This window comes from Chiroxiphia lanceolata, chromosome 11 (assembly GCF_009829145.1).
Source record: "Chiroxiphia lanceolata isolate bChiLan1 chromosome 11, bChiLan1.pri, whole genome shotgun sequence".
Taxonomy (NCBI): Eukaryota; Metazoa; Chordata; class Aves; order Passeriformes; family Pipridae; genus Chiroxiphia; species Chiroxiphia lanceolata.
Genome location: NC_045647.1, coordinates 14093577 through 14114707, shown reverse-complemented (window position 1 = coordinate 14114707; position 21131 = coordinate 14093577). Strand labels below are relative to the sequence as shown.

General features: G+C 37.3%; 1 protein-coding gene across 5 annotated transcripts in view; it reads left to right on the top strand.

Moving 5' to 3' along the window:
* Window positions 1-21131, top strand: part of CACNA2D3 (calcium voltage-gated channel auxiliary subunit alpha2delta 3) — a 407374-nt gene that overhangs the window by 147062 nt on the left and 239181 nt on the right. For all 5 annotated transcript variants that reach the window (XR_004359078.1, XM_032699221.1, XM_032699220.1 and 2 more), the window contains one exon: window positions 19126-19288. Coding sequence is in view for 4 of the 5 variants with exons in the window: in XM_032699221.1 (XP_032555112.1) it covers window positions 19126-19288 (163 nt within the window). In the remaining variant the exon portion in view is untranslated. The remainder of the gene's footprint in view (window positions 1-19125; window positions 19289-21131) is intronic.

The window sequence follows — 21131 nt, the reverse complement described above, 5'->3', positions numbered from 1 at the left end:
CCACTCTTGTCTCATCCCACTACAAGTCTGAGAGTATTTATGATTATTTAAAAAACCCAACTGTGCCCTCCCACCCGCAAAGTCCCTTTAAAGATGTTCTTTTGGTATTTCAGATATTTTGCCCTCCCTCTTTTTTTTTAATTAAAGTTACAATATGACCCTATTGCTTATAGCATTCATTCCGTCCACTGTAATGTTGCACTTATTTATAAATATTTAAAAGCTATCCCTGGACATTTTTTTTGCCACTGGCCCCTTGCATAGCTATGTTGTGCTATATCTCATTTTTCTCTTCGTGTGGAATTCACAAAATTCTGACATGTGTATTCATCTGTGTTTCTGACTGATTTCACAGCCTCTTATGGTGAAAGAAGCCCTAAATCTAATTTTTTTTTTTAAGTTCTATGAAGAACTTCACCTTTGCATTTTTTTTCTATACCAGGAACAATAGGAATCTCTTGAACTTCTTGTATATCCAGATTTTGCCATTGATGACCTTTCTACTACATTTGTCATAACATTTCTATGTGAGTTGCCTGACTGTAGATGCCTATTCCCCAGTTTACATCTTTCAGGATACTGCTAGCCAGAGAGTTGATGAAGAATAAGTGTAAAAATGTTCAGGTTATTTGAGACAAAACAGGAAAAATTAAAAAAAAAAGTAATCCCTACAACCTTCAGCATTGCAAAAGTTCATCTACATCTTCAAAAGAAATACTGTGAGGTTCTAAATACTTGTATAAGAATCTCTCCTTTCTGCATTTTGGAAATTATGTGGAATATAGTAGTCACTTGTTTCCAGAGAAATGTTTCCAAATTCTGAAATTTCTTTTAAGATAATTACCCAAAATTCAATACGAAAATGTCTCAGAAACTTGCCTGTCTTGCAAGAGAAGGAAAACCAAAAGAAATTTGTTACAATGTCAGTAGCATTGGACAAATAATCCCTCAGACATTGAAAGCATCAGTGATAGAGAGGAATATATCCTCTTTTGTTGGTAAAGCTGAATGTTTTCCTTTGTTTGTGTGAATTTGATATAGACTGTGTGATTTTAATACTCTTTTCCGTACAGCATCAAATATGGGTTTTTTTACAGCCTTAAATATATATGTGAGATAGCTTCTAAAGAGACTTCTGAAGTAGAAGTACCTTCTAAAGTAGGCTGTAAACTACTTGTATGTCAGCCAGAGTCAATGGAAGTCACTTGCTTGAAAAATAGACAGTATATATTCTGTAAGTAACCTGCAACAGCTTGTGAATAACATGACTGGGTAATGATGAAAAATTATAGGCATATAAAGACCTCCTGCACATTCAATTTAGGTAGATTTAGATTTATCTGAGTATTCTCTGGCACATGTGGAATGCTGTGGATTGATAGAAAAATGCAGAGAGATACATGCATTGAGAAAGCCCTCTGTACTCTGGTTAGATCCTTAGAGGTGAGGATCATTGCTGGGGCTCCATGGAGAGAAATGGGATTGGAATGTCAAAATGCAAAAACACAGGAAAAAGATGTTAGTGCATAAAAATGTGTCAGTTAAAAAGGAGACTGAATTATTTAAATAAAGTAGAGCTGCCTTTCTTGAGAGTTTAGAGACTGTATGCAAATAAAAAATATTATTCTGGTCTTTTTAGGAAAAAGTTCTGGTTCACGGAACTAACAGCCACACTACATGCAGACCATAGTCCAGAGATGAGGGTGCATGTGGAACCTTAACTTTATTGCTTCCATATCTCTGAATAATAACTGTGCAACTTGAAAGTTCCCTTTTTGTCATTTACAATGGAATGATTTAATTTATTTAAGTTTCTGTGATGAACACTTAATGCCTTACACATGCAGGGAGGGGTATAGTCCGTGACTCAGCCCCTGAGTCTGTAACTACAGTCTGTCTGCGCTGCTGCAGCCAGGGAGCTTTTTGTGGTCATTAGCAAAGGCTGACCTCTCTGTTTGTATACAATGTCTTGACCATGCAATTGTTGCAGGGCAAGTTTAGAGGATGTGGTTAAATTAGGCTGCAGTTTTATTAACTCACTTGGGACCGTAGCAGTTATTTATTAAAGGTCACTCTGTAGTTCCGTTCTCCCCTACTATCAGATCTTTCCTTTGTAATCTCTTCCCACTAAGGTCCTCATTACTTCCCTTTTCTATGAATGTTTAAATGGTGGTGGTTGTGGTGAAAACAGTGTTTTTGTACCAGCTCCTCCAAAGCACATCCTTATGTGGTGTACATGGAGAATACAAATCTCTTACAAAGCTATATTGGCTCACGGAAGTGAGAGGAAGCACTGAGTTTGCTTTTCCCCAAGGGGCAGTGGCTGGTGGTTCTCTTTGTCAAGGGTAATTCCATGCCCTCCATTGGACAGCTGCATGTCAAGGGCTTGCAGATGCCAGTTTTGCTCAAGAGTCACCATCTGCAGGAGCAGCAGCTCCTGCTCACCCCCTCCCTTGTCCCACACCAGCACTCTCACCCCATATCCATCTCACCCCTTGTGCTTCCCCGGAATAAGCGTACTCCAGGTGAGCCCTGCTCCCCATAATATCCATCCTTGCCTCTCCCAGCAGCCAGAGCACAAAGGCAGCACATCTGGAGTGAGATGATGCTGCTGTGCTGAGGGGTAACTCTGCTCCAGCTGTCCAGCAGACAGTGCGGCAGCAACGGCTGAAGCCTTGGCTCCTCATCCAGGTCAGACTGAGTGCTGCTGCTCTGCTTGCAGTAGCTCCTCACTGCTCACAAATGGTTTTGTACTAGAGTCTGAAAACCTCTCATGTCTGCTGTGGTCACTAAAAGAAAAAACAAAAAGATAAATATGAGTGTCCAGTGCAGTTTTTCCTCTCTGGTGATCTTTCAGTAGCGTCTCCACACCCTGACATGGGTTAGTTCCCCACATCAGGAAACTTCTAGTCTGGCAGTAAACGACCTCACTAATGACACCTTTGGAGTAACTAAAAAGGAGAGGGGATATACTGTAGTATAAGGTTTCCAGTCCTGTAATTGCATATGAACTCCTGCAATATTCCTTGCAGTCTGGAGAAGTGCAGACATGGGCTGTGGCTGGCAGGCAGGGTGAGCTGGGGAGGTGCCCGCAGTGCAGGGCTGGCTCGGTGGCGTTGCATCTGAACCTGCTGCAGGGGCCAGCCCAGCCCTGGGGAGTTCCTTGTGGGAAACTTTGGGCAGAACACCAGGGTGGGAGAAGACTGTGCTATACAAGGATGAAAGTATGTCTGTTGTCAGAGCGGCAGCTGTGTGCATATTCTTCCCCCTAATTAACTAGTTTTTCCCCCTCTCCTCAAATATTAAGTCAGGATGTTTTCCTCAGATGTAGAAGGGCAGACATTTTGAAGGAAATTAGTTTTAATCTAATAAAGTCTGTTCCAGGACAGAATTCGCAATAAGCATAACCTTTTATAAATAAAGCTGAATATTGTACAACACACAGAATTTAAGAGAAGAAGAGAGTACATGACTAAATAGATTCAAGTTTTTTGAGTAAATACTGGGACAAGGAGGTTTATTCCCCCATTAGTGCAGGTATATAACTTGAGGGCCAGTAAGTGCCAGATAAACTTGAACTAAAAATGTAAACAAGTATGGCTAAGAGACAGTTTTTATTTTCAGAGTTTTTAACACCCCTTCATATGTTGAACCTTGTTAAAAATATGTACTACACAATGACAACAATATGATAGTTGATGAGCTTATATATATAATCAATGATCTATATGCTTTTTAGCTGACACAAGCAATAATCTAGATAGAAAAGTATTAGGGATTGTTTATATTAAGATCAACACAATTATTATCAGAGTAAGAAGTTGTGATTAGACTCAGGAATGTGATATAAGAGAACTTTTAGCATTATGATATGCCATTTATAATGTAATTTGTTTATTCATTTTTTTTCACCTGAGTCCAGTTTTTCTGTGATTATCCTTTGTGATGCTGCAGTGTAAAATATTGCTGGTCTGTGTGGTCAACTGCAGGGCCATGAGGAGACTGTTTGCTGTGGTCTTAAGAGCAGGGGTTCTGTGTAGTACAAGACTCCCTCTGATGTTATAGGCTCTTCTCTTAATAATGCTAATTAACTGGGGCACAGTATGGTGTAGGCAAGGTAATACAGCATCCAGCTGACCTTTTTTAGTCTCTGAATTAAGAGAGTTTCTGCCCTGGGCTGTGCTGTACAGCATAGTTATGCTTAATCATAGCAGAGGTCACACCAAATTTAAAGCCAAATGAAAGATTTGAGAATGAAACTGAAACACTTAAGTCACTCAGGCACTTCCCCCCCCCCCCATTTCACTTATCTTTTCAGGAGGCATGTGGAATTTTCGGCAGAGCAGGACCAAAGTCATAATTTCTTTTCCCCTGCTTTATTCCCTATATCACTTTTTTTCCTTGGTTATCTTGCTTTCATTTCATTTCATTTGTGTGAAATACACACCAAATTCAGAAACTGAGTATCTAGTAGGAATGTATTGCTCTTGCTTATTGCAGGTAAGTAAACACCAGTCGAGGGCATGTGCTTGCCAGGGCTTTGCAAAACTTACATTAAGATTTGTGGAACCATGCCAAGCATTGATGGATTCAGCTATCATTAAAAGCTAAACTTCCATGAGATTTTTCCTAAGGTTCACAGAACTCTTCAAGCAAATTTGAGCCCCGTTGCAGTAATCTGAGGACTGATTTATTGCTCTGTCTCAAACTCTAAAGTACTTAGGGTTTCATGTTTTCAGCATTGCAATAAGTAAACTTGGAAGATTTTTTAGATCTGATCCTGACGCATAGCTCAGCACAAAATCCAGAATGAGCCAGAATAGAAATCAAAACTGATTCTTCTCAAACCATACAGATGAAACCTGCAGTCGTACTTTTTTAAACTCTGTATTATGTGTCTTTCGAAGGATTGATAATAGTTTGTTGCTATTTTACAAGTATAGGCAAATAAGAGTTGGCAAACAGCCTGGTGAGAAAGAAATGAGAAAGAGAATGAAGGAATATAGGTACAAAGAAGCTGTAAGCCAACCACCCCCAGAACCATACTGTGAAATGATATGACTAAAATATGTGCATGGTAAATAGTGTGACATTGAAAAAATGAAACATTCAATATTACAGCCAAAGGAGAAAAAAGCCAGCTCCCAAAATTGAGTTCTGGCAGTATGTTCTGAGAGTGGAATAGGCATATGCTTGATTGCAGTTTGGGTGGAGAGAAAAGAGATTCACAGAGCCCTATTTCAGTTCTTTCTGTGTTTTCCCACAGTATGAATTAATCACATCTAATACTAATTATATACTTGCAACATTCTGAATTCCTGCATCAACTGTGGAAAAATGTGAAGATGTTTCCAAGACTGGGGCAGCTCTAACAATGAATCCATGGATGTGCTTTTGCAATTGTTTGCCGTGCGTCATATCCAAACCCAGTTATGTTCTGCACATTTACCCTTCTGGACTTTGATGGGTGATTTACACTGCTAGGGAAGCAGTTGGGTGAAACCATGTCTCAGAAATGTGGAAGCCTCGTATAAATAAATTAAAAACAGGCGCTTGATTTCAGTGAATCACAGCCTTTTGACGTGTGTAATTTCAACACATGATTGTCACCAGCTAGTCAACCTCCGTGACTCATGGGGATGCTTCAGCTTGATAGAAAATGTAAAACGCAAAGTGGGATTTTTTTTAGCTATTCTGAGATGCTGTCTGGTCTCCATCCATTCAAATAGGGCAGATTCATACATACTAACGGCATATTAAGAAACTGTCTTATTACTTATCATTCTGGATTAATGATGCCCTGATTATCTTGACTGTAATCACTAGGTCAAATGAAGAGTTACCTCCAGGCTTTGAGACACAGGCAGGTAGTTATTTTGTTGCTGCTAAAAATAGAAGCATGTGGTGGTGAAATAGAAGACTACAGTGGTGAAATTATTTCAGGAGGTAAATCTGAGAAGGAGTTAAATTCTTTGTGTTGTTAATGTTGGTCTTGCCTGGAATTAGACAAGCTGTGTGAAGATTCCATCCCAAGGGAACCTGTTAGGGAGCTGAATTGGTGTGATCATGAGGTGCAGGTGCTGCATTCAGAAATGGCAAGTTTGAACAGAACTGTTTCAGTATGACCTGTTAGGAGCTCAGGCAGGACTCTGATTGCTTCGTAAGGGTATATGTTAGAGTACCAGTGATGCTTTGAGGGGCTGGTCCTGCTGTGGGGTATTTTTCATCAGGCAGTTTCAGTCCTGCAAATGTGACAAATGTGGTAATTCCCATCTGGAGCCTGTGAGTCAAGACTGATGTCTCCCCTGAGATATACAAAATGATGATTTTGGTTTTTTTCCTGCATTGTTGGCAAAGTGGTTAAAGAACAGTATCTATTGAAAAATCAAATACATTTCAGCAAGATTTTCTTGTGGAAATATGTAGATATGCTTGAATTTTCTGATTTAAAGTAAAAAAAATTGCTGTCTTCAAGTGGGATGAAAAATTTTGAGTTTCAGAAACAACATTAAAATTTCCTAACTTCATTAACTTACAAATTTGCAGTTAATAGCAGAGCTTCAGTTAGCAAGACTCCAGTGAGGCTGGTGTAAAGTAAGAAGTTTCTCATTTTGTCTTGCTGAATTTTTTATTTCGAGCAGCCTAGTGAGAGATATATTTGCTACTTCACTTTCATCTCCATTTCTTATTAACCAGATTTAGGAAGAGTAGAAAGAAAAAGAGAATGAATAGAATAGGAAAGAAAAAGAGGGTGAAGCTTTTCACCTGTCATCTTACAGCACTTCAGACGGTCTGTGAAACACTGGGCAGCCCTGCATTGGGATGTGCACAGGCTGTACAGGAAATACAGGAATATCAGAGCTAGTCAGGAGGAGAACATTGGTGAGCTAGTCTTGCTTCTTTTCATGGACAACTGTAGAGGGCTGGCTGTATTTTGAGGGCTGTCTTCTCTTTTCCTTTCGTTTAATATTTGCTTGACAGAGTCCTACCCTTCAGTAACTACTGTGAGGCTCAGGTAGGAGAAGCTCCAAATTAACAACTGAACTTTGCCTGGAAGATGCCGGTGTTGTGCATTAATACTTTGAGCTGAGAGCAAAAGGAGGTGGGTTGAATGTGTGGGTCTTGAACTATCAGCACTCTGATCTCTTTCTAAGTGTCCTTAGTGCAGACCAGGCAGGTGATTTCCCTTTGCCCACTGCTGACATGAATCCCTGGGAGCTGAACTCTGCCAGAACTGCTGCTGCAGAGAAGCAGTAGAAGTTGTAATTATTTCACCTTCTCAGGCACAGTCATCCAGAGGATTTGGGGAGTGGGTATTAAAATGTGTGGTTGCAAACCCTCTTAATTCTTCTGTACAGAAAAGTGGTATTGTATCAGATTAACTTCTTAGTCATGTATATGTTCCAAGATAAAGGGACAGCTATTGTTTTCAGCTGCAGCGCCCACCATTCACATCAAAGTCTCTGCATAGCTGTAACAGAGATGAGAAACTTTTTTTAATTGAATACGTCTCATTTCCATGAAGTATTTAAGGCTTGTCACTGCCTAACTGAACCCAAGATGCTGACAAATATGCAAGTCATTTGTAAAGCAGTTAAAGTACAGGATATATATAAGTAGAGACATTCTTCTGATTAGAAAATAATCTTGTATTAATAATAAGTTTTCCTGTTGTAAAATTCTTTCTAAATACAGTAATATTCCAAATGGAAATTAGAGATATTTCAGGGGTGACATTTCATTATTCCCAATCAGCTTTTCTATAAACAAACTTCAAATTTTCAGTGTCAGCATATAGCTCAGGTAAAACTAAGCTCATATTTGTACTCTGAGTCCCTGAATGTTTCCTGAGGAGTTATCCATGGCATATTTCTGTTTTCAGATGATGTGTGTTACATTAGGCAGTTTGAATGGTATCCATTAGCATAAGCCCTTCTGTCTTTGAAAATATTTTTGTCACTAAAGTTTATAAGTCTGGTTTTAGGTCTCTGTGTTTGTTTAAACTACAGATCAGTAAATGGCTGAGATGTGTATTACATTTCAGGGTTTCTTCATGATATATTGTATTTATTGTTGTTCAGATCTCTGTGTGGTCTAGTCACGCTATCTATTATTTCAACAAAGTAGCTAATGACAAGCTGGTTGCGTAATGAAGTGCTTTCGTGGCACCTTATTTAGGGAGGCAGGATCTTTTTCTGGCAGTTGAAGGCTAATGTAACAATATCTAGTGTAATTTCTCCCTTGGAATCTACATTCAGTAAGTCATCTGTGTAGTAAACTTATGTCCAGGAAGCCTGAATTAATAACCTCTGGGTCAGCCCCACAAATTTTTCATTATTTCAAATACCTCTTCCTGTTGGTTAAGCCTTTTGTTCAGGATGACACTGAATTGCAGTGGTTAGATGGCTTATGAACTGTGTTTTCAGGAAGGACTATTGACAGTACAGGTAATTTTTCTTGCAGACTCGAAGGAAACATGGAAGTAAGAGACATTAAATATAGTAATTATCCATGAAAATAACCATTAAAACAGTAAACATGATTACATTTTTATGAATATTGTTTTGGCTGTGGCAATAAGCTCAGAGTCAACATATTCAAAACTGATAAATCTTTTCTATAAGATAGTATATTATATTTGCACTAATCTTTATTTCTACAATAAATGTTTAAAGGCAATTTAGGATTTTCCTGCTAATTAAAGTTAACTAATTTATATAATTTTTTTACATTCAGCTTTTCCCTTTAATGTAGGCACATGCAAGGGAATTTATATACCTGCATACAATGTTTTCAATTAAGAAGACGGTAGCAATTAAGAAAAAATGCTATGTTTGTGTCCTTAAAAGTACCATTCTCCAGATGATGTTCTGGAAACAAAAGATGCAGGGTCTTAGATAAACATCTGTTGGGAATGAAGGGTTCTTCATATTTTTTACTAGATGAGCATTTCAGACTCATTTGCGACTGGATGATACCGTATTCTCTCTTGTTATTTTCAATTTATTCTTTAGCAGAGACAGGAAGGGAACACTGAAATAGAAAATTAGGATGTTTAGAGAGAATAACTAAAGAGAGCTGCAAAAGGGTTTTTAATTTGTTTAGATGGCTGAGAGGCCCCCTCGTGAGGGATCTTTCCTGCTGAGCTGAGGAAAGTGCACAAAGACTCCGTGTACCCAGTCTGGGCTGCCACTGTCTGCTGGGGACTTCCTCACATCTCAGCAGATGCTTCAGCAAGGCCCATCCTAGGAATGTTTCTTGGACTCCTCAGAGTCTTTTGGAGATATTATCTCTCCCACTTCTTTAACCTAAACTTCCAGTGCTTGTAAACAAGACAGAGGAGAAGCTGGATTGTGGGATAGATGGTTCACAAAACTACCAGTTATCCCATCCCCTAGATGGGTTTCAAACAAGAATGTTATGTCTTTGGTTGCCTTGCTCTACCTGATCAGCTTTTTAAAAACTGTTTATCTGTTTTAATTTAGAATAGATAAAACTGCCACACAAACTAGAGCTGGAACATGGAAATGGTAGTGGTGTTTCTGAAAATCTAAATGGTTTTTTTCAGTTGCATTCAGAGAGTCTCACATTCTGCTCTGGTTTGACCAAAACTCTGAAGTTATGTGCAGGAGTACAATAGCAACGCAGTGTACAGCACAGTGAGTGCACTAGGAAATTGTTCTGTGGTTATGAGACTTTAATATAGTGAAGAAATAATTGTCCAGGTTCCAGATAGTTTCATGATGTTGCTCTGACAGATTCAGTTTATTTGTGTTCTTCTGTTGATGCTGTTACATTTATCATTGTTAGCCTGTCCTTGCTTGATGTGAAAAATGGTTAGAAGTTGAAAACATAAAGAAACCATTTTCATATTTCATAAACTTAACTCTTGGGCTCTACCATTCACTTATTCACACAAATTCAGGATGGGAGTAGTGTGCAGGTGTTCATTTTACCCATGCAGAGATTTTGCAATATCCAAGTTCTTAACCTGCCCCTCTTTCCACCCTCCCTCACCCCCCAGCTCACTCCCAGGGCAAATATAAACCAGTATTTGATGCAAATCTGCCTCAGCTGGTTTATGTGGATTCTGAGTTTCTATATCTAGGATTCATGCTTGCTGAATGAAGTCAAGAAAAGACTTAGTGTGTGACATGAAAAAGTATTTTCTTTGTGTCTTTCTAAAACTTTATTCATACAATCAGTGCAGAACAAAATTTTAAGGAATCAGAGAAGTGATACTTGCATACTCTCTTTGCGAGATGTTTTTAAACACTTCAAATTCATTTTATGAATAAAATAGATGCCATTGTCCTTCCTCCTGCCTCCCTTCCCCCTCACTCCAGAGACATGTGTTTCTTTTATTAAATTAACTCATCATCATGGTTTTGTTATTTCAACTGTGGGCTTAGCTGACCAAATTTCTATATTGCTTGAGAGAGTCATTAATCATTTGAAGAGGATTTGTATATGTTCAGTTGCTCAACATCTCATCTCTCACTTTACTCCCAAATAAATTCAATAATGTTGCACGTGTTCTTTTGCTTTCCTTTGTGTAGTCAATAATATTAATTTAACCTCCTGTGTGTTGGTGGGTGGTTGGGAGTAACAAAACAAACATGGGACTGCAGTGAGCACCATGAAATTTTGTTCTGTTCGAGTTCTTCGCTATTTAATTATTTTGATTATCCCCTGTTGGTTTGAAAAAAATAAATCTGGTAAAGTGCATGTTTAATTCATCATTCAGAGCCACAGTTAGTGTTCTGATGTTGACTGCTGGATCTGAACTGCCTGTTCCTGTCTGTATTTTTGGGAATAGTTATTAACCCCCAACCCAGCACAATGCTATATATAGGCTGTGTCCTGACCCTGGGCACATCTTGTAGGAGGCAGTACAGCTCTTGCTGAGTCCAGAGCAGCATTGTATGCATGCTTTAGACTGAAGAGTCTGGGTTAAAGTTACTTCTCATGGGAGACAGAAGATACAGAGCTTGAGAAATATTTTTTCCTCCTGCTTGGAAGTAGGAATGAGGCACTTAGGGCATACAACTGTAAAAAGGCACAGAGAAGTCAGATACTTCTCCACTGATAATTAGAAGCAGCCTTGAGGTTGTCATCAACCTGAATGTGTCAGATGAGCTGAACATGCACAAACAGCACTGATTTCACTTGAAAAGTTTTCGTCTTATCTGTTTGTGAAATAGTTTGCTTTTCTCTTTCTATAACACATTTTAAACTGTATGGATGGTTTTGTTTTTGTTTTTGTTTTTTTTTTTTAATGTTCTATATTGAACACCATTCACTTTGTGGTGGTAAGATGAAAAAACTTCAGAAAATATTAGTGTATTGATTTTGAAGCAAGTCTGTCATTTTGCTATCTTCTTTGACAGAATATTCTTTTACAGAATTACTTCATAGAAGTTGTTGATCCTGCTTGTTCTCTAACTTGCTATTAGCTGTAGGGCTTTAAAGAGAACTGAAGGAATCCTGTGGTTCTGGGCAGCAATAAAAATGGTATTAAAATGAATTAAAATCTTGCAGATTTTTTGCATCTCTAATGATACACAAATGTTATAATTTGTTTAAAAAGGTCAGCCCCATAAAACTGGTTTGGGAAATATTTGACTTAGTGGAATTCAGAAGAAAGACATCCTGACAACCTGCTGGCGTGTGTTTTGCTCTAAGTATTCTGCATCTGTGATTTGGCTACATTGGGATACTACTTCTAATCTAAAAATAAAATGAGACATGGTGAAGATTTTTAGTGCTCTGAAAGTATTATTAATCTAGTCATGGCTTACCGTGTAATGTGTCTCAGTTTTCCTAGTCTGAAAAGGGAGGATCACCCTCGTAATGGGAAGCTTGATACAAGTGTGTTCAAAAGTGTTTCAACATCCTGAAGTGTTTAGAAGTACTTATTAGTCTTCCCTTGTTTTCTTTGCTCTGGCACAGAGCTTGTCCTTTTGGAGTGAAAAGTTTTAGGTTAATTGCTGGTACTTCCGAAGTGTTGTTTAAATAAAGCCTAAAGAACCTCTCATGTTTATTAGCAAGAAAAATGAGCCTTTTCTATTAGTGTGTTCCTGAATTGGAAGTATTAAGTGTAGAGTTCTCTGCCATGTCCATCAGGAGTGAGTTGTGAAGAAGGATCCTCAGCAGAAGTGCAGAGCCAAGGGAGCTCTGACTGCACCAAGGCCAGAGTGGGAGTGCAGGAGGGAGCATTTGGGATGGAGCTGAGAAGGGGCTGCCCCAGCCCCAGGAATGTTCCTGCCATGCTCACTCAGCAGTATGTGCAAGAGATGATAAGCATTATCAAAAGACAACACTACTATACTGGCAGATTTTCCAGGTTGGGGATTTTTGTCTTTTTGTTGTCTCCCAGTGTTTGAGTGCAAGCTCAGTGACTGTGCCACAGGCCTTCCGGTATTGCTGGTACTTATGTGGGTTTGAAAGGCTCAACCTTCACAAATTCACTCTACCATTGCTGTGTTCTGGTTACAAGATGATTCTTTTAAGTCATGAAATTCTTGATTAAAGTTGCTCTTGAAATTTTCAGTAAATTGCTTCCATGGTTTACTCCAGCTCTGTAGGACCGTGATCCCTGGCTCTGAACTCGCTCCTCCATGCCAGTGGCATCTTTTTGACATACACCCACTGGGAGAAGGGAAAAATTATGGTGTCACTGGAGTAGGGATTTGTTTTGTTCTTTAGCAGAAAGTATCCCTTGGAGATTTTTATGAACACACAGAACACTTCCATTTCTAGCCAGAGCAAAAACTTTAGATGTCCAGTAAAGCTCAGCAAGGTGTCCAAAATGTCAGACTAAAAGCCCATTGTGGAAACCTTTCCTCCTTCCTTATTCTATTTACTAAATTTTAGAGTGACCAAAGATTTTTTATTCAGTCTTGTGACAAAGAAGAGACTCTCGAGAACTTTTGTATATAAAAATAAATATTTTTGAAGCTATTTATCTGTAAAGGAAAAGGAGTCTCCATCTGAAACCGGTAACTTAAAGTGATGTTTTTTAACTTTAGTGGGTGATCTAAAATAGCCATCATAATTACCTATTACTTACCATGTTCTGTGAATTAGTTAATCCTTACAAGATTTCTGAGACCTTGATGTGTTATCGATTTACATGCTGCTATAATAGATTTTATACTGTAATAACGTATTACTTATTTATCCTCTCTTAAGGCAATTTTAATAGGGTAATCATATTGGGAAGGAATATATAGCCTGGGGAAATGTCATTTCAATTTGACTGCGTATGAAACAGATTAGTATTTTTTCAAGGATGCAAGTAATGTTTCTGTACAACTTCCATAATTGAAGAGGGACTAATGACAATATTTCAAATCCCCGGTGTTTTTTGAGCCTTGCTGTTGAATAAAGACATGAAAAAAGGGGAGGAAAAAAAGCGTTGCATGTTTCTACAGAGGAGCAAGGAGGAACCTTCAGAGAATAATTGGGCATGATAAAGATTGTATCTTAAAACAAGTGATGTTGTTTTCTCAAATTTAAAAGCTTTTTAAAATTCAGAAGTTTCTGTTGAATGAGGCAGTTTGCTTTTATGACCTTTTATACTTGCTCACTAAACAGACTAAGTTATTAAATATAAAATCTTTAATCATATGCTTCAAAACATAAGTTCTCCTTACTGCACAACTGCCTGAAGAGACTTCTTTGAGCCTTAAAAACTGATGTGTATTCAGACATCTGCCTCTTCTTTAACACGAGTACTAGAGTGGAGACTGTTGTCAATGTGTTCTGTAGTAGGAAAGCCTCCCTCAGACTGGATAGCATTTCTCATTTTGGTTTTTACCTATCATGAACATTTCTGTCCTCTTTAGAGATGTATTCCTACTTTTATAGATATGTCCTCAGAGTCTTTAGAAAATAAATTTTTCCTTTTTTTTTTTCTTTTAAACTCACTGATGATAATAGCTTTGTTGAAACTGTCATAGATATTTCAATTATTGTTCATTTCTAGCTGTCTGCGCTATTAAATGCTAAGCTTTGCTTTCCCCTTTGTTTTCCATGTTATTTGCTGCTACTTCATTTCTCTCTGATGCTGCAGCATTTTGAGGTTCAATGCAAATGCCATAAACTTTCCTTAATTTAGTATCTTTCAGATACATTCAACTTTCTCTTTAGATGAGTTGTAAGGCTGCAGAAACTCTGTGAAAATGGTTATTGAATAGTTAAGAATTATCAGTGTAAACCCAATACTGCTCCGGTGCTGACCCTTTTGTGCAAATTGTTCCTAGTTGCATTCTTACACCTTTCTAGTCCTCTGTGAATAAGACTTTTTTAATGCTGTCTTGATAAAAATAATTTCTATACTATAGAAAAAATATATCGAACTAAAATTGTGGCTTGTATTCTTTCATGGTGTTAAAAACCAATATACTTAATTTTAAAATGCAATGAGATGGACTGATACATGTTTACTCTTGTGTGCCAAGTGCTCTCTAAGTTGCAAAGGCAATTTGCATTAGAATGTATTTTTAAATTAAACAGTAAATATTTATATTTAAATAAATATGCTGTTTACAGTGTTAACAAATATTTGATAAATAATTTAAGCATCATGAGATATTTGTTTACGAAAAGATAAATGTAAATGGCAGTATAGAATGTCACTCATCTACCACAGTTTGTACAATAACTTCCAATATTATATCTAAATTACTGAAGTCTTGTTTCAGCCAAGTATCCACTGTAATCAAGGTTCTCATTTAGTTGAGACATTATGCCAGAGTAATTGGCTAAACTGGAATAGAAAACTTCGAAGTTTCCTTCTTACCTTGCACATCATTTCTCCCATGTAACCCCATGGTTCTCACTGCAGGCCACAAACTTTACACTTCCCCAGTTTTAATTTGATATGTTTTTAATGGATTAATTTGTATCATAATTAACGTATGTCCATGGCAGCCACTTTTTTACTGTGACCGAAACTGTCTTTTGTTTTAAAACAAACTTGCCTTTGCCTGTCAGTGTGAATGATCCTGTAAAACAATTTTGTGATTGATTTCCTAACAACCCCCCAAGTCTCTGCCTACTCTGAGTACAGCACTATGCCAGAGCAGTCCAAGGTTCTACAGACTTTTAGAGTCTGTGATTCCTTGGAATGTCTCAGATATGGTCAACTCCTTGCTGAATGGTCCAGTGCTTGTTCTGTTGGACACTAGTCTGTTTAGATTGCTTTGCATTGGGAAGGCTTTCTTTGCAAGGGTGAAAATGAAAGCTAAGATTGTTATTTGTCCCCATTTTTTATGGCCTTACTCTGTCTTCTTCGTTTTGATACAATGTGGGATTTCAAAATGGTAGAACAAACCTGCAGAATGATGCAGGAATGTACAAGGAAAAAAAACCCAGTGTGTTTACTTGAGCAAATTTAAATGCACAAGAGTATAAAAAACTATTATATAAAGTATAAATGTTGATATTTAGATCTAAAGATTCAGATAACATGAATGAGATTTCCTTACTCAACTGCAGGTCTACATGTAAGGTTAATGCAAACTCACCTGTTGGACAAGTCACAGTAGAGCCTGTCTCTGCTCCCACCCTGGATAATTACCTTGTTATTTATTAGACTAATAACTTTTTGGCATGTTATATTCTGTGCACTCAGAACTCACCTAGTTAAGGTTACATCAAAGACTGACCTCCATTGACAAGATTAAATTGAAGTCATTTTCTCTAAGAGCTTAGGTGGAGTATTTGTGTTGTCAGCAAACAGGACTTTATCCTCTTTCTCCTGGGCATTATCTCGAATGCAGTGTCAGAATGCCAGATGGATTTGCTTTAATATTTTTTCTCCAGTTTTTAATATTCTTCTATCACCTTTCAGCTGTCACACTCAATAATTTCTTTGGAAAGGAAGTGCCCAAAAGTAGCCACTGTATAACAGCTCTGCTTTAAATGCTGATCTTTTTCAGTAGTTTTTTCGAGCTGTATTTATTACCTGATGTTTAACCCTTAGAACTTGCAGGACTGCATTAAATATGGTTCTTTATGTAGGCTTCTCACTCGCAAAAAAACCCTCAACAAACCAAAGCCAACCCCCACAGATGAAACAACCCCCCTCCCCCTCAGGAAAATAGTAATTATCCGCAGTACCATAAGGACTATTTTTATGCTACAATTTGCTTTAACCCCCCCCACCCATAAATCATTTTATTTTGTATACACTTGTAGAATTGAAAAGAGAAAATACAGCCTCAGACCAATAAATCAATGAATACTAAATAAACTGAAGAAACAATCAGTCCTAATTACTCTTAATTATAACGTAAGTGGTTTCTTTTTTTTTTTTCTTTTTTTTGTAATATAGAGCAGATTTGAATACTTGGTTAGCCTTGCTACTTACAGAATGTGATGGAGGAGGAAGTCTACTAAGTAACTTCTTTGGAAAAGGAAATAGCCCACTGAATGAAAGGAAAAATAATGTCTTTTAGAGGTGATTTCATGTATATTCTGACATCCTTATTTGAAATTTGTTAATTTTTCCTTCAATTTGCAAGTTATTATAAAAGCCATGTGCAAGTAAAATTTACATCCTTGAAATCACTAAGTCTGCATGTGAATTACTGTAAAAATTATTTCATGATATGTAACTTCATTTAAAGAACAGCAGTATATTGCTACATATTTTAGTACAGAATCTTATCAAGCTTAATCATCTTTCTCCTAAAGCATAATATTTGAATTGAACTTTTGTCTTAGAATTTGGTAGGTATTGTGAATGCTTTCAATGGCGGTTTTAAATAAGAAAAAAAGAAGACAACCCTCCTTTCATTTCTCTGTAACAATCTTGATAAGGTTTATAAAGCCAAGAAGCATCATGAAAACAGCACAATGGTTTATGTGTGGTTCCAGCAGTTGTGGAGGTGGAATGTGCTTGTTCAACAGAGAAAAAGGGAAACAAACCCATGACCTTAAGGACAAGAAAACAAGCACTTTGGAAGGAAGATGAAACAATCATCCTCACCCTAAGGGAACTCAGCTGTCCAGGGACTGGGAAGAGAGAGGTGGATGGCAAGAAAGAAGTGTGAAAGATGTAATTTTATTTATCACTGTACTCCCAGGACATGGAATATCAGCCTTTCTTCCAGACTTAGATAGTATCTATCATGGAAAGCTACACAGCTTACTTCTTCCCTGCTTGGAATTGGAGTAGAACTGCATTTTACAACAGTCATTAGTGCATTGCTTAATGTTGGAAGGAATATTTTATTACTTACTAGAATGGGAAAGAAGTGGAATTTCCAGTCTTCTGCCGTGTCTCTCTGGCTTTTGCAGAAGATATAAGTAAAAAGCTGTTGTCCCATGTGGGTGGCAGGCATGCAGTGCAGTTCATGATCCATGATAAACCTGGATAATATGCAGAGATAGAGAAGGTTTCTCCCAGATAGGATGAGAACTGGTGTTTCTTGGGAATGATCATGTATCTCCATCCTTTTGGTTCTGGTATGACAGGAATCAAATCTATAGCAGTGACAATCCATCAAATGGGAGAGAAAAGGGTGTTGGATAATTCTAATAACTTTAGGAATTAATTAGTTAATGGCAGTACAACTGTGAGCTTAGGATTCATTAGCTGTATGTATTCATGAGATGTATGCAGCAGACTATTTGGCTCATCTCAGTATAAACCAGTGGAATAATTTTAAAGTCAGATGTTTAATCATGTCAGATTAATTTCCATTAAATTGACTTTCAAATACTGACGTGTCCCAGCCTTTGTTGTATGTGATTAATGGTATGGGGAACGCTGAGTTTATATGAATATTTCTGTTATACACACAAGGTCCTCCAAACCTGACATGCAGTGAGCTCCTTTGTACTCTGCTTTCATTTAAAATCCAAATGATGGGTTGGCCGTTTTGAAAAACCAAAAGCTAAAAGAGAGGGGTAAGGAAAGCTGCTCTCCAAGTAATCTTCCATTTAAGATACTGTTTAAATAATTAAACCTTTTAATGGAAGTGTAAAGATTGTAAGATTTTTAACTGGTTCTTGTTTAGTAGAATGAATTGTGTATCACACTAAGAAAGAATGCTGTGAAAAGCCTTGCAAGATTTTGTACTTGCTGGTCTGTTTTAGCTTTGCAAAGGGTGTATTTATCCTTGTACAGATTGTATCAATTAGTATCATCTATGAATGCATAGATTTATATTTAAATATTATATGCATTTACTCTCAAATGGATAGTCAGGGCAGAAACTCATATTTAAATTGATGTGATTCTTCAAAGATGCTAAACTTTAGTCTCTTTATATTAAGAAACACATCAATAACTCTTGCCAAGTGTTAAGGTTATTTAGGAGGTTAAAAAGTAGTCTGCACTGTTTGTTGCCTTCAAAGCTTGATAGAATTTCTGGTTAAACTAGGTCATAAAGAAATCCATAATTTTATCTAAATTACTTTTGCTTATCTCGTTATAATTCTGTACAAAATAGGCCAAATACTCTTCAGGAATCTTTAACAGAGGGACAATAATTTCTTGTTGAAAATAAGTCACTATGAAGATGATATGTCCATATTAAAGTATGCATAATTTTACAAAACCAGCTATGATAAACATTTCTAAAATTCAGCATGAAGAAAATAATTTAAGGAAGTGTCAGTCAGTATACACTGGGTAAGCAGCTAGAGTTGTAGTTAATATTCCTGTGAAGTAAAAACACTTTTAGTTCATGAAGGCCTAAATTCAGCAACGATAGTAGTTCTTGAACTGGTGGAAATAAGCTCAACAAAGAGATCATCATTAAATAATCATCCAGGAAAATATTTAAATCTAGAAAGCTTTGTATTAAAAATAGTGTATATTATTATTTATGATCAGAGTTTTTGTTGGACTGCCTTTAATATTTTCAGGGCAGCCAGAACTGAGGTAATATGGGGTTTTCTTGAAATGTATTGACAAATCTGTTTTCAGAAAGGTACCGGTACTAGGACTATAGAGAGAATCTGAGGGATGGTAAAAATTTCTTTTTCTGCTATTCTAGGTGGAGATATATGTCAGGGTTTAATCAATGGATTGATAGATATGTTAAAATATTGGTATTTTTAAGCTGAATGTGTGTTCTGAATACAGACTGTGGGTTTCTGTTGTAGTACGAATACTTCAATGCTGTGCTCATAAATGAACGAGATGAAGAAGGAAACTACCTGGAGCTGGGGAAGGAGTTCATTCTGGTGCCAAATGACCACTTCAATAACTTGCCTGTGAACATCAGTCTGAGTGATGTCCAAGTACCAACCAACATGTACAATAAGGGTAAGAAAAAAGCTGTTTTATTTAATCATTCCACTGGCTGAACTCAGGAACATCCTTGCTTTAAAAATGAAGCTGTTGATTAGCTGTGTATTATCTGTGTTTTCCAGTTAGCAATAAAAGTGGAATTTCAGTGGAAGAATGTTTAAAGTGTGACAGTTCTGTAATGTATTTTGTCCTGTGGCAATTTAGCAATTTATTACGGTCAATGATTTGCATATTAGACTGTCATGAATTCTGCCATGGAGTATGACAGAATATGTTTATTCTTATGAATTATTTTCCAGAATCTTCAAATAATTTGATCAGAGCTTACATTGCCTCTTACCAGTTGGATTCTACCTGCACTGAGATCTAGATTTGTCCGTGAAAGACATAGGGTAGATGGGAGGGGAATATTTTATTAGATTTCTGCTTTCAAGCTTCTGGGAATATTTGTAGCTGTGTACATTCTATTATGGCTCTATACACAGCTGCTGTGAGTTTTCAGATAATATTTAGAAGGAATAAACTGCATTAAAATTTCTACTCCCTTGCCTATTTGCCATAGGTGCTGGATAGCACATATCACTAACCAACAGCTACATTAGATAGTAAAAGTGATGGACTTAGGTCTGAAAATTGGCAGTGCAAACTGAACTCAGGCTTAACTCATTTTCCATTTGCCACTCCCCTTTGATCAGACAGCACAAAATTGTGTTTTTACAGTGCTTGTGCAGCACCTATTTATTTTTCTCAAGCCAGTAATAAAAGAAAAATTAAGAAGGAAAGCACCAAAGTTTCCCAATGAACTTCTACATTGGTCTGTAGAAGGCTGCCTAATTTTATTATCTGGTTTCTCTTCCCATCTTAACTATACTAAAAGACAGCTAAAAAGACATTAAATGCTTTCCTCATAATACATTCCAGGCTAGCAGTTGTGGTAATTCATGCAAGGATATTGGGTAATCACAAATGGAAGGAGAATTAGTTCAGATAGGTTGGGCTGCTAAGAGAAGCTGTTGACGTGACAGCTTCTCTTCAAAGTTAGGATTCTAACTTGAGAATCTTGAGAAGCCAAAAATCATACAGTGATGTTTTGAACTAGGGACTAAAAGATAACAGAGCTTCCTAGAGATTATTTGGAAGGTTGTGAAATGATCAATGCAGGATACTTTGAAAAGATTTGGAAAACGCTTAAAACTTCTAAAGATACCAAACCACTTCTTTGTGCACGTGCTAACGTTTATTTAATCAAGCCTGTCTATAAATTAATTAATTCTAGAACTGCTAAGGAGGAAAAAAAAATGGTTGAAAAGGGATACAGAGGTCAGGCAACCACGTGTTTCTGGAGAAGCACACTAACCTGAGTAGTGAGAGCAGTAGAACTAAAGGATGTTCAGTCACATGATATGTCATACTGCTGTGTATAGAATATGTTTTATATGCTGACTATTTATAGTTAAAGGCCAAAGTCAAAGGGCTTGTTGAATCTTGTTTTGGCCTCTAATACAGGGATCGCCTGTAGAAATGGGGAAGATGGAGCTCTGTGATGATTCCTGTTTCCACACCATCTAATTCAAACCATCCCAAACCATTGCTTTATGCAGCTGCAGAAGAAAAGCATTTTTTTATCACTTAAATGTATTCCAACTGCAGAAATCTGGTTTGCTGCTGACATTTTCCTTGCACATGGACATGATAGTCTCGGTTTAGAGTCTGTCAATGTGTGGAAATGCTACTCTTGCCAAGAAGAGGACTGCATACTTAATTTTTTTCCCCCAGTTCTGTAATGCAGAGGGGTGATAACAAGTTAATCAAATCCTAGCCTGAGGGTACAGGCAGTAGATATCGATAGGTTTACAAC